The sequence below is a fragment of the Neoarius graeffei genome, chromosome 24, assembly GCF_027579695.1.
Source record: "Neoarius graeffei isolate fNeoGra1 chromosome 24, fNeoGra1.pri, whole genome shotgun sequence".
In the NCBI taxonomy this organism is placed as follows: Eukaryota; Metazoa; Chordata; class Actinopteri; order Siluriformes; family Ariidae; genus Neoarius; species Neoarius graeffei.
The window spans coordinates 59,724,339-59,736,880 of record NC_083592.1 but is presented as its reverse complement, the minus strand read 5'-3'; the positions used below and the strand labels follow the sequence as shown (position 1 = coordinate 59,736,880).

General features: G+C 43.2%; 1 protein-coding gene across 1 annotated transcript; it reads right to left on the bottom strand.

Annotated features, from left to right (window-relative positions):
• Positions 1-1,370: 1,370 nt before the first annotated feature.
• On the bottom strand, positions 1,371-12,031 carry bri3bp (bri3 binding protein). The gene is made up of 3 exons (XM_060907572.1): positions 11,704-12,031; positions 8,336-8,438; positions 1,371-7,493 (listed from the first exon to the last, which is right to left on the bottom strand). Exons 1-3 carry the CDS (start codon positions 11,887-11,889, stop codon positions 7,075-7,077), a joined length of 708 nt encoding a protein of 235 aa, XP_060763555.1. The 5' UTR covers positions 11,890-12,031; the 3' UTR covers positions 1,371-7,074.
• Between the last annotated feature and the right edge of the window lie 511 nt (positions 12,032-12,542).

The following is a 12,542-nucleotide window of genomic DNA, read 5'->3' as shown; positions in this document are numbered from 1 at the left end:
ACGGTTAAAAAAATACCCCAAACCGGATGGAGACATTTCACTCGTTCGGTCCAATATTCAATTTAATACCTCCCTTTCGAAAATTCCAGTCATTCCAAACAATTTAAGATGTTTTTAGGCCTTGAAAACCGGAAGCTGTATTTAAGACTTTTTAAGGACCCTTACTTAAACAGTGTGAGTATATGAGGAGTATGTGAGACAGTCATTGGGTGTACTAATTTCTGTAATTTAAACAAACTTAAACTATCGTGTTTTACCTCAGGCCACAGTGCTGCCCTGCGGTGATTGGCTCAAAACTCAACACGAGTCTGTGCTTGTCTGTTGACGGCTACAAAGGAAGTTGCGCCATTTTCTAATTTACACAGAGCAATTTAAGGTCTTTACACTTTTGACAGCAAGCTAATTAGCATTTGTTAGCGGCTACAGTCGGTACTCAGCACGTTAAAAGTGGCTCAACGTTGTAACGACATAACGTTACTGTACAAGCAATGCTTATTTAACGCTAACAAACTTAAGCCCTATATGTTGAAATTCCTCTCTTATTCGTTCATTAATTTATCACACAGTCTTACCTCAGTCAACTTCTTCCCTCCTTCTGTGAAAATTCAACGTCTCGGATGCGGACACAAGTGGGCGGGGGATGCGTTTGATTAAGTCTCCTGATTGGCTGGTGATAGATTGGTGGGGGGGGATGCGTTTGATTAAGTCTCCTGGTTGGCTGGTGATAGATTGGTGGGCGGGGGATGCGTTTGATTAAGTCTCCTGGTTGGCTGGTGATAGATTGGTGGGCGGGGGATGTGTTTGATTAAGTCTCCTGATTGGCTGGTGATAGATTGGTGGGCGGGGGATGTGTTTGATTAAGTCTCCTGGTTGGCTGGTGATAGATTGGTGGGCGGGGAATGTGTTTGATTAAGTCTCCTGGTTGGCTGGTGATAGATTAGTGTCATTATAGCACGTCGGAGCGGTTCATGCCAGGCTCGAGTCCGATCCAATACTGATGAGTTGCCCAATAAGAATCCAGAATGTCATCAAAAGACGTTTTTTTTTTCAATAGACGCAGGTGATGTTAAAGCCTATTGGCAGTCACGAGGCAGACTACAAAACCGCAAAACCGCAGGGCATCAAGGCCACTGTGGCCTTACGGCAGATATTTTTTTCCAAGGGCACAAGGCCAAATTGAGAGGGCGTGGCCCTCGTGAAATTCCTGCCCTGGTTGTTGGAGTCTCTGAGCCAATCAGGGCAGAGTTTAAAGGAACAATTCAGACAAAAGCAGTAAAGAGACAGATGGAGGACATTTAATATTTTTAAATATAATTTTTAAACATCATCATCAGTTTAACACATCGCAACAGATTCATTTTAAAAAGAAATAACTGTTTTACAAATTACTCAACGTTACAGTGGTCACAATTTAAAAATGCAAAAAAAAAAGAATGAACAAATGAGTTATTTCTGCAATAAAAAATGAGAAAAATAAAAATCTACAGCAAAATGACAGCGATTTAATTTCCTTCTCTTCCACAAATGATGAAATTTAATAATTAAAAAAAAGATTTTTAAAAATGGCAGCTAATAAAATAAAAGTGAGAACATGCACTTATCACCTTCATCATCCTCATCAACCTGATTTATAAATAATACAGCAGGGATGAGGGACTGATCCCAGACCAGCTCAGTGTCTCACTGAGCAGCGAATAAATACCACAGTACAGTAACACACATCACTAATCCCCTACACACACTGAAAAGAAAAATGTTTACATCATCAGCTACACTGAGCTCAGCTCAGAGAGGAGAATAAAATACACGAATAAAATCAGTAGAAAATTAAAATTCATGGGTGAACTTTGATGTTGGTTTGACAGAGCCGCTAACCATGCTAAAGGCGCTAAACACACGAAACACTGACACCATATCCATGTTCTGATGTCGCTGACTGTAACACGTTTAAACTGTTAAGAATGTAAAGGTTAAAGGATTCAAACTTTATAAGATCTAAATGTCAAAACACTGAAACTTTTAAAAGGTTAAAGTGTTGAATCCTAAATTCTACCTGGTTGCTAGGGTGTTGCTAGGTGTTAGGGTGGTGTTGTGGTGTTGCTAGTTGGTTGCTATGCTAACCCAGTTGGTTGCTATGATGTTGCTACAAAGTTTCTATATGGTCCCAGGTGGTTGCTAAGGAAACTAAGCTGGTTGCTAGGGTGTTAACTGGTTGCTATCCTCGCCCAGCTGGTTGCCAGGGGTTTCAGTAGGTGGAGTCACGCAGCTGTAGCGTCTTCAGTAAATGTGAATGAAGAAAGGCTCAGTGAAAACAGGAGCAGAGAAACATTTCACATGTACTCCTATTCCCAAAAATAAACGCACCCCGAGTTACTCCTACAGGGAAAAGATGTACTTTGGATCGTTGCTATGTGAGAAGTGTAATCCCCATTGTTCCCAAAAGCACAAGCACAGTTTTCCTGTGGGATCTCTGTGAGGTCCACACCAAAGTTTGTGACTCATCAAAAACTGTGTAAAAATTATAAAATAAAATAATAAAACGATGAAAAAGAACAGAATGTCGGCTCTGTCAAGCTAACAAACAAACAAAAAATAATAATAATCCTGGAGGCTCAGTCTGCTCCTCACAGTGGTTTAAATTCTGAAATAATTAATGGTAATAAAAACATAAATCGGTGACATTCCTGATTTATATCAAATGTAATTGTTTATTTAAAGGTCAACTAAGTTAAAAAAAACAAAATTCCACGGTGATCCAAATGTGTTTTCATGTATCCAGAGATACCTTACATTTCTGAGAGTGATTTTGTGAATGTGCACTAATTGCTGGAAAGCGGTATTTCATCTGTTTTTCAGGACCCAAAGCTCCACCCTTCAAAAAATAAACTTACGAGCACGAGATAGGTCACGCGACCTCGTGACGTATGTTTCAGAATAACACGGTGGCATAGTCGTTGCACCTGGACTGAAGTGCTGAAAGTAATTTGAGTTGATTTAGTTACTTACAAAGACTGAGTCCAGAGTTTTCGCCTACAGTCCCCAGCCACGCCTACTCGGTGTATAATCGCAGGTTGTGGCGATACATATAAAGACGGGGCAAGCTTTCATCGCTTCCCCAAAGATGAGACCATCAAAACATTTGCGCCAAAAATGAAGTCGTACAGATATCATGGCATCCTCAGCAGGTAAGTTCATACCTCTCGCTAATCTTGATAACTCAGAATGTTGCTGTTTTCATGCTGATAATAGAGAACATCACATTCAGTATCAATATTAACAGCATCAACAAAATCATTGTTTCTTTCCTATCATTTCTATCTCAGGATTCATTGGGCAGCACTACACTACAACGCAAACAGTGACAGAGAGCAGGCAAGGACAAGTAAAGGGGACCTACGCTGTAGTATTCGAAAACCAAAGGACAAGCCAGGAAGTGCTTCAGCTAAGCCAGTTAAAGAACCATGCAACTACTGTAAGTCAAAGGTGGAAAATGTCACGTTATGTAGGTTGTGATTTCCTCCATACATCTGTCACATATTGGCTTTGCACTGATTTGTAAAACACTTTACGTAGTGTTACAAAAGAAAACAGACAGCCCACCAAAACCAAAAGCAGTAATCTTCTTTTGAATGTTTGACATGTTTTTTTAATGTGTGTAGCCTATGTTGAGGAACTCATGGCTGATGTATCGGAGCAAGACTTTGACACTTCACCACCAGAGAGGCAGCCATCACCACCACCTTTGAGCAGCGGCCATGTGTACCCCCCCCCCCCCCCCCAAAGAGGAGATTATCCGATGCCATCACAGCCGATTTTCCAAAAAATGATTGTATTGCGCTGTATGTAAACATCAGAGAAACTTTTGATGGGCAAATGTGTGCCATGTATGATCTTGTGCCTTTTTGGGTCTTTGAAAACTTTTTCAGTTCTGTTTCAACACCATACATATTTATTATTATTATTCTTTTTTTGTGTGTTATCATTGCTGAGGTTATTTCAGGCAAGTGTTAGTGTTGATTACGGACTATAACGTATCCACACTGGATTGGGAAGGATTGCTGTGTGAATCCTTTTCCCAGGTCTTTGGACCTCTGGTTTCTTTGTTATAGGGTTAACAAATGCATTAGAACAAATAAATCTGATTCAAGTATACATTCAAACGTCTTTATTTGCCACATTACACCACATCCTGGAAACCTGTATATTCAGTGGATGGGAATGTCTCCCGGATCTTTGTGACTGTACAGGATGGCAGTGGAACGCGAACATGACGGCCTAGGTACTCCCAGCACCATCTAGCCAGCTGCCGATATGCAGTATGTCTGAATTTCCTGTAAACTCAATGTACTTTGTGAATTTACTTTGTGTGTGGTTTTATTATTATTATTTTACTACAGTAGTGATGACTTTAGCTGCAGCAATACATGAATTCTCGGCACTTTTGTTACCAATCAGAGTTCTAGGGGGACAACTCACTCATTTTCAGATGGATCCTGCCTTGCATGCCCACCATCACCGTTCGAACTACGGGGGTACTCGGGGGATCCGAGATCCCCTGAAACAGACATGAGATCCCTTGAAAACATGATTTGGGAAATGTTGGGGGGGTCTCTAAAATATTGGCAAAATGATGTTTATTGACATAGCAATCGTGTGTAACGGGAAGCATTTGCATATCTGAAGTGTTGTGGAAGATTGGTTGTTGACATGATTTCCAGTGATGCTTTGGTGCTGCTGTGGATCAGATGTGTTGAGTAGCCTGACTGTTTTTTTTTTTCTTGCGTGTGGTATCATTGTTGACGCGAGGTTGTTTTTTGAACATGCCAATGCGGACACGATTTCCCCTGATGAGTTATGACTTCAGACGCGATGCGTGTGTGGAGTCCGCGTGATATGTGCGTAAGATAGGCTTCTCATGCGTTTGGAGATCCGCGCTCTGAGACAAGCGCAAGCGCCCCCCACCCAAGGGAAAAAAAGGGACCCCCCGAAAATATCGGCATAGTTCGAACACTGCCCACCATACTGCTGCACATACTGGTAGTGTGCTGTCTCCAGTACCCATCTATCCAGGCAGACTGTTTGAAAGCCTGGGTGAGACGTGATGCACTCTAGCTGTGCATTCTGTTGCTCATTGCAGGCTTGTATTTTTGCAGCCACTTCGGGGATCTCTCTGCAGCACACTGATTCGACGTCAGTCGGCATTGACGCACAGGCAGAGCATGTGCACCTGTGTCACGGAATGAAAATAGTCAACCTACAAATCAGGGCGTTGAAATAACATCTTATTTGCTACACAGGCCTACACCTTTCGTGACACAACGGAAAACAATGCACAACACAATGTGTCCCTTTTATTTCGATCCTTATCGATCATTTCCACAAAAACTGCAGGGAGTTCTTCAGCTACTTTCTGCATTGTATTCTGAAACATACGTCATCACCTGCTGTCCAATCAGAAAGGGATATTTTGTAACTTCACTAAAAATATACGATTTTGAGAAGAAAAACTTTCTTGCTTTACTTCCAAGTCGGGTTTGGTGTTTTTAGGTAAGAATAAACATATTATGAAAGTTAATTTTTTTTAAACTTAGTTGACCTTTAAAATTGGGTTGTTGAGGAAAAGACAGACGTCACGGGAACATTTAGATTTTCTTCGTCTTTAAATAATTTCTGCATTTTATGACACAGCAGCACTGAGCGGAGATTATCAGCAAAAAACCCCACAAATAAATGACAAATAAAAAATAAACAGGCTTTCGATATTCATTCTATTAACAATACGTTAAGTAAACAACATGTGGCTGCATGTTTCCCTTTAACAACAACAACAATAATAATAATAATAAACAGTACAGTCTTCACTGAGCTCCTGATGAAAAAAACACACATCCAGTGTTTCTACTGAGAATAAAATCATGGCCTTATATCAGAAACATACATGTGTAATAAATCTGTAATAAACACTTACGCATATTTATACCCTTTCACACAGAGCAGGTAATTTACACACATCGCCAGTGTAACACTTAATAAACTCTTTATGATGCCCTTATAAACGGAATTAAATTTGCTGATAGACTAAAGTCTACTCATAATTAACCATAAATGCTGTAACTCACTCTATATGAAGCCTGATGTCACATAGTGATCATAATACGCTTATAACACTTCAGTAGGAGGTTATTACGCTCTGTAGCTGTCGCAGTAGTGGTTGAGGACACGCCCAGTCCATATGTGCACTGAAACAGTGAGTGAGTGGCTCAGTGATAACGCATCATACAGGCTTCATAGGGAGTGTTAATGAACCTTCATAATCTCCTTCATAAACAGTGAGCAGTAATGATCTGATCGAATATTAATGATTATCTGAGAGTCTCTGATCCTGGATCAGTGCTCATACACCAGTAGGCCTGAGTGTGTGTGCGCGCGCGCTAGCAGGCCTGAGATTTAACCAGGACACCGTGTGTCTGTCTGTCTGTCTGTCTGTCTCTAGAGGTCACCAGGTACACATTAGCCAAACTCTGCGTGTGTGTGTTTAACACACTTTTCCAAGGATCTATGGACAGATTCCAGCCATGAAGATAATTGTCTCTCTTACACACACAGAGTTTGGCTAATGTGTACCTGGTGACCTCTAGAGACAGACAGACAGACAGACAGACAGACAGACAGACACACGGTGTCCTGGTTAAATCTCAGGCCTGCTAGCGCGCGCACACACACTCAGGGCTCTATTGCTAACAGTGGTGATGTAAGAGCGCGGGTCAAGGATCAGTCTCGTGATGAGTGGACATGTGATTACCTGTAACACTGAGAATAACAACATGACACTAGTTAACTGTACATGTCACTTCCTGTTGTTTAACCCTCCCCGTTCTGTTCTGTTTGATCAGAATGGGACAGAAATTCCATTTCATATTAAAAAGCTAACATCAGTGTATACTGCCCAGTTGCCTAGCAAACGGAGACTTAGAAACATCATGAGTGTTGGTGTAAAATGTACAGATTCAGAACAGGAACATTAAACCCAGAACCACGCCCTAATCCTAGCCCCGCCCCCTGAACAGCGTCTCCTCACTGGTCGGCGGAGCGCTCGAGGTTGTCGATGACCCTGCTGAGGCGGATGTTGAGGAGGCGTACCTGCGTCTCCAGGTTGTCGATCTTGTCCTCGAGCGAGGACGCGCCCTGTCTCCTCCAGTATGCAGACACCGGCCCCGTCATGAAGTACACACCCATGATGACCAGCAGGGGGAGCGCCGCCTTCTCCGGGTCGCCCTCGAACTTCTGCAGCACGTACAGGCACGAGAGCGCAAAGAACAGCACACGCGCCGCCCAGAAGTACCGCCCCAACACGGCTCGCAGAACCAACATCACTCCACCCAGAACCAAGTGCACGAGCCAGTACACCAATAACACAGCACCCAGCAACAACAACGCCCGAGACGGAGAACTCGACACAGAGGACGGGCTGAAGTAGTGAGACAGCATGGAGGCTGAGAGAGAGAGAGAGAGAGAGAGAAACAGAGAGGGGGAGGCGGGGGGGACAGAGAGAGAAACAGAGAGGGGGAGGCGGGGGGGACACGGGGGAGAGAGAGAGAGAAACAGAGAGGGGGAGGCGGGGGGACACGGGGGGGAGAGAGAGAAACAGAGAGGGGGAGGCGGGGGGGACAGAGAGAGAAACAGAGAGGGGGAGGCGGGGGGGACACGGGGGGGAGAGAGAGAAACAGAGAGGGGGAGGCGGGGGGAACACGGGGGGGAGAGAGAGAGAAACAGAGAGGGGGAGGCGGGGGGGACACGAGGGGGAGAGAGAGAAACAGAGAGGGGGAGGCGGGGGGGACACGAGGGGGAGAGAGAGAAACAGAGAGGGGGAGGCGGGGGGGACACGAGGGGGAGAGAGAGAAACAGAGAGGGGGAGGCGGGGGGGACACGGGGGGGAGAGAGAGAAACAGAGAGGGGGAGGCGGGGGGGACACGGGGGGAGAGAGAGAAACAGAGAGGGGGAGGCGGGGGGGACAGAGAGAGAAACAGAGAGGGGGAGGCGGGGGGGACACGGGGGGAGAGAGAGAGAGAGAAACAGAGGGGGAGGCGGGGGGACACGGGGGGGAGAGAGAGAGAAACAGAGGGGGAGGCGGGGGGACACGGGGGGGAGAGAGAGAGAAACAGAGGGGGAGGCGGGGGGACACGGGGGGGAGAGAGAACAAAAAGTGGAAAAAGAAGCGTTATTAATAATAATAAAAATATTTAAAATAGTCAATAAAATAAAGAGCTTGTAACAGCATTAATGGTAATAAAGAGGTAATGAAGCAGAACACTGTGTTTAAGTGACTTTGGCGTACAGTCCAGCCCCAGAGCGTCCAGCAGGTCCGTCCCACTCCTCCACAACGCGTCCAGCAGCGAGTCCACGCCATGCACAAACCGCTCAGTGCTCCTGGAGAAAAACTGCACACACACACACACACACACACAAATATACATAAATGTGTAAATGCTTGAGCTGTTTTGATTTTGCAGAGATCTTTGTGTGCGATGCAGCAGGTGTTATGAATCCCTCCTGAGAATAAACGTATAATTCACTGTGTACATTAACGATTACCCACTTGTTCTGAAACATTATAATAACCAACAGATTTCCAGCAGTCAGTGACGTGGTGGAGTTTCTGTAATGTTTCTGTACTTTGTCTCAGTCAGAACTAAAGCTGTAACTTTAAAGAGAGAATAAAGACTGCTGAGGGAAAGGCTGCTTACAGCTGCTTTAACATCACAGACAGGAATTAACTTTTTTTCACAGACATTAAACTATAAACTGATCAAGCTGTGATGTGCCGTGCGTTAAAAAATAAAAAATTTGTGATGGATGGCAAATTGTTGTTGAAATAAGACACTTGGCGTTGTGCGGTTATAGGAAAATAATCAAGTGTGTGGTGGTGACAGTAACTCCACTCAGCTTTTTATTTGAACAGTAAAAAAAAAAAAAAAGCAGTTATCAGACAAGGTTGAACAAAATATCGTGATTTGTTACTGACAAGCAATTAATTAATTAATTCCTGATGCCCCCGGGGCCGGCGAGGGCCTTTCTGTGCGGAGTTTGCATGTTCTCCCCGTGTCCGCGTGGGTTTCCTCCGGGTGCTCCGGTTTCCCCCACAGTCCAAAGACATGCAGGTTAGGTTAACTGGTGACTCTAAATTGAGCGTAGGTGTGAATGTGAGTGTGAATGGTTGTCTGTGTCTATGTGTCAGCCCTGTGATGACCTGGCGACTTGTCCAGGGTGAACCCCGCCTTTCACCCGTAGTCAGCTGGGATAGGCTCCAGCTCGCCTGCGACCCTGTAGAAGGATAAAGCGGCTAGAGATAATGAGATGAGATTTCCTGATGCTGGAGGCAGACACTAACAAATCACGATATTCTGTGAAAACTGAGTCCAATAATTGTTTTATCATTCAAATTGTGATTTTGAAATACTGATTATAAAGTTTGTGCGACAAGTCAAACAATAAAGAAACTGAGCCATATTAACAAAAGTGTGAAGTAACTGCGCATGAGCAGAGCATTATTTGTAGACAAATATTTAGTTTGTTTAACCAATCAAAAGGGCGTCAAAAATTATGATAATTAATATTTGTGGACTTTTTTTTTTACAATCAGACAACAAAAGCAATTAAAAGACTTAAAACCTAGGCTCTGTAATTTAATCTTAGATTCTGTGTGTACAACCCTGATTCCAAAAAAGTTGGGACAAAGTACAAATTGTAAATAAAAACGGAATGCAATAATTTACAAATCTCAAAAACTGATATTGTATTCACAATAGAACATAGACAACATATCAAATGTCGAAAGTGAGACATTTTGAAATTTCATGCCAAATATTGGCTCATTTGAAATTTCATGACAGCAACACATCTCAAAAAAGTTGGGACAGGGGCAATAAGAGGCTGGAAAAGTTAAAGGGACAAAAAAGGAACAGCTGGAGGACCAAACTGCAACTCATTAGGTCAATTGGCAATAGGTCATTAACATGACTGGGTATAAAAAGAGCATCTTGGAGTGGCAGCGGCTCTCAGAAGTAAAGATGGGAAGAGGATCACCAATCCCCCTAATTCTGCGCCGACAAATAGTGGAGCAATATCAGAAAGGAGTTCGACAGTGTAAAATTGCAAAGAGTTTGAACATATCATCATCTACAGTGCATAATATCATCAAAAGATTCAGAGAATCTGGAAGAATCTCTGTGCGTAAGGGTCAAGGCCGGAAAACCGTACTGGGTGCCTGTGATCTTCGGGCCCTTAGACGGCACTGCATCACATACAGGCATGCTTCTGTATTGGAAATCACAAAATGGGCTCAGGAATATTTCCAGAGAACATTATCTGTGAACACAATTCACCGTGCCATCCGCCGTTGCCAGCTAAAACTCTATAGTTCAAAGAAGAAGCCGTATCTAAACACGATCCAGAAGCGCAGACATCTTCTCTGGGCCAAGGCTCATTTAAAATGGACTGTGGCAAAGTGGAAAACTGTTCTGTGGTCAGACGAATCAAAATGTGAAGTTCTTTATGGAAATTAGGGACGCCGTGTCATTCGGACTAAAGAGGAGAAGGACGACCCGAGTTGTTATCAGCGCTCAGTTCAGAAGCCTGCATCTCTGATGGTATGGGGTTGCATTAGTGCGTGTGGCATGGGCAGCTTACACATCTGGAAAGACACCATCAATGCTGAAAGGTATATCCAGGTTCTAGAGCAACATATGCTCCCATCCAGACGACGTCTCTTTCAGGGAAGACCTTGCATTTTCCAACATGACAATGCCAAACCATATACTGCATCAATTACAGCATCATGGCTGCGTAGAAGAAGGGTCCGGGTACTGAACTGGCCAGCCTGCAGTCCAGATCTTTCACCCATAGAAAACATTTGGCGCATCATAAAACGGAAGATACGACAAAAAAGACCTAAGACAGTTGAGCAACTAGAATCCTACATTAGACAAGAATGGGTTAACATTCCTATCCCTAAACTTGAGCAACTTGTCTCCTCAGTCCCCAGACGTTTACAGACTGTTGTAAAGAGAAAAGGGGATGTCTCACAGTGGGAAACATGGCCTTGTCCCAACTTTTTTGAGATGTGTTGTTGTCATGAAATTTAAAAATCACCTAATTTTTCTCTTTAAATGATACATTTTCTCAGTTTAAACATTTGATATGTCATCTATGTTCTATTCTCAATAAAATATGGCATTTTGAAACTTCCACATCATTGCATTCCGTTTTTATTTACAATTTGTACTCTGTCACGACTTTTTTGGAATCTGGATTGTATGTATATAAAACATTTGTCAATTTTTAATATCTAATTCACTAAATTAATACATTATATTTATTATATGTTTATTAGCTGTATATGTGCTAATTTAAAACAGATGAAGAGCCATGTGACTACAGAAATGCTGTTAAATAAAGTAATTTATTATTATGATGATTATTATAAAAGCATCTTTCATCCTGAGCTGTAATTGGTCAGTGGCTCAGTGTGCATGCGGGTGTTTGTTTGTTTTTTGCCAAAGTATGGGTTGTTCCCGGAAGTCGTGATATCTGATCGCGGTATCGGTATCGCGGTGAGAGCTGATGTTGGTATCGTGGCGGCCCTGAACTCTGAGGCCCTGAGTGCATTAATAATCTCTCCATGCGGCGGTAATAACGGGTGTGGACCTTGTGTACGGCTCTGATGTTCTCCTCCCCGAACACGGAGCTCAGGCTGTGGTAAACTCCGCTCGCGGCTCTCCTCAGCCCGCCGCTCGCGCTCCCGCCGCCGCCGCCCCACTCCTTCCGGCTCCGCGCCGCCTCAGCCATCAGCAGCAGGCAGCAGAGCAGCGCCACAGAAATCATCATCCTCATCCTCCACAGCGCCGAGTCTCCCTCTCTCTCTCTCTCTCTCTCTCCCCCGGCGGGTTTATTCCGGATTAATAATAAACGGCGATAAATTCGCTGCGATTCCGGAAACAAACCGCCAATTCCTTTCCTAACCTTATTCACAAACCCCGCCTCTTACAGTATGATTGGCTAGCACGATGCCGCTTTGCGCAGTGTGATTGGCTAGTTTGTATCCACTCGGTGTGCGTTGATTGGACACTTCACACGTCACGCACTTGAAGCGCGTTTCAAGAAAATGGCGGCTGCTGTAAAAGGAAGCGAGCTCAGTGCTGCATATTCTGTTCACATTTCTAAAATATCTGTTTATTAATATTACATATTTGATTCTGGTGTTTTTTATATGATCTTTTCTTTTTATTTTCATTAATATCGTGAAGTAAAACAACTAGAGCTCCAAACACTGACAGTATAAAAATCCATCGCATGAAATATTTCACTGTTCTCAGTTTATTGAAACAATTTATTCAGTTTAATCTGTAATTATTTACACTGAGTCAACGTCAAATATCTCGTGTGATCGATTAATACAATTTTGGAGTTAATCCAATGGGTTTTTTTAAGTGAACAAAATGTAAATAAATTAAAGATCTTAATAGTTTTAGTTTTGTTTGTTTTAA

What these genes read in the sequence shown, in the direction of transcription:
- bri3bp (XM_060907572.1), bottom strand. Translation starts at nt 11,889, where the DNA reads ATGAGGATGATGATTTCTGTGGCGCTGCTCTGCTGCCTGCTGCTGATG. An exon ending in ACATCAGAGCCGTACACAAG is followed by an intron (nt 8,439 to 11,703) that starts GTCCACACCCGT and finishes GTGTGTGTGCAG; the next exon opens with TTTTTCTCCAGGAGCACTGA. An exon ending in GGACGCTCTGGGGCTGGACT is followed by an intron (nt 7,494 to 8,335) that starts GTACGCCAAAGT and finishes TCTCTCTCTCAG; the next exon opens with CCTCCATGCTGTCTCACTAC.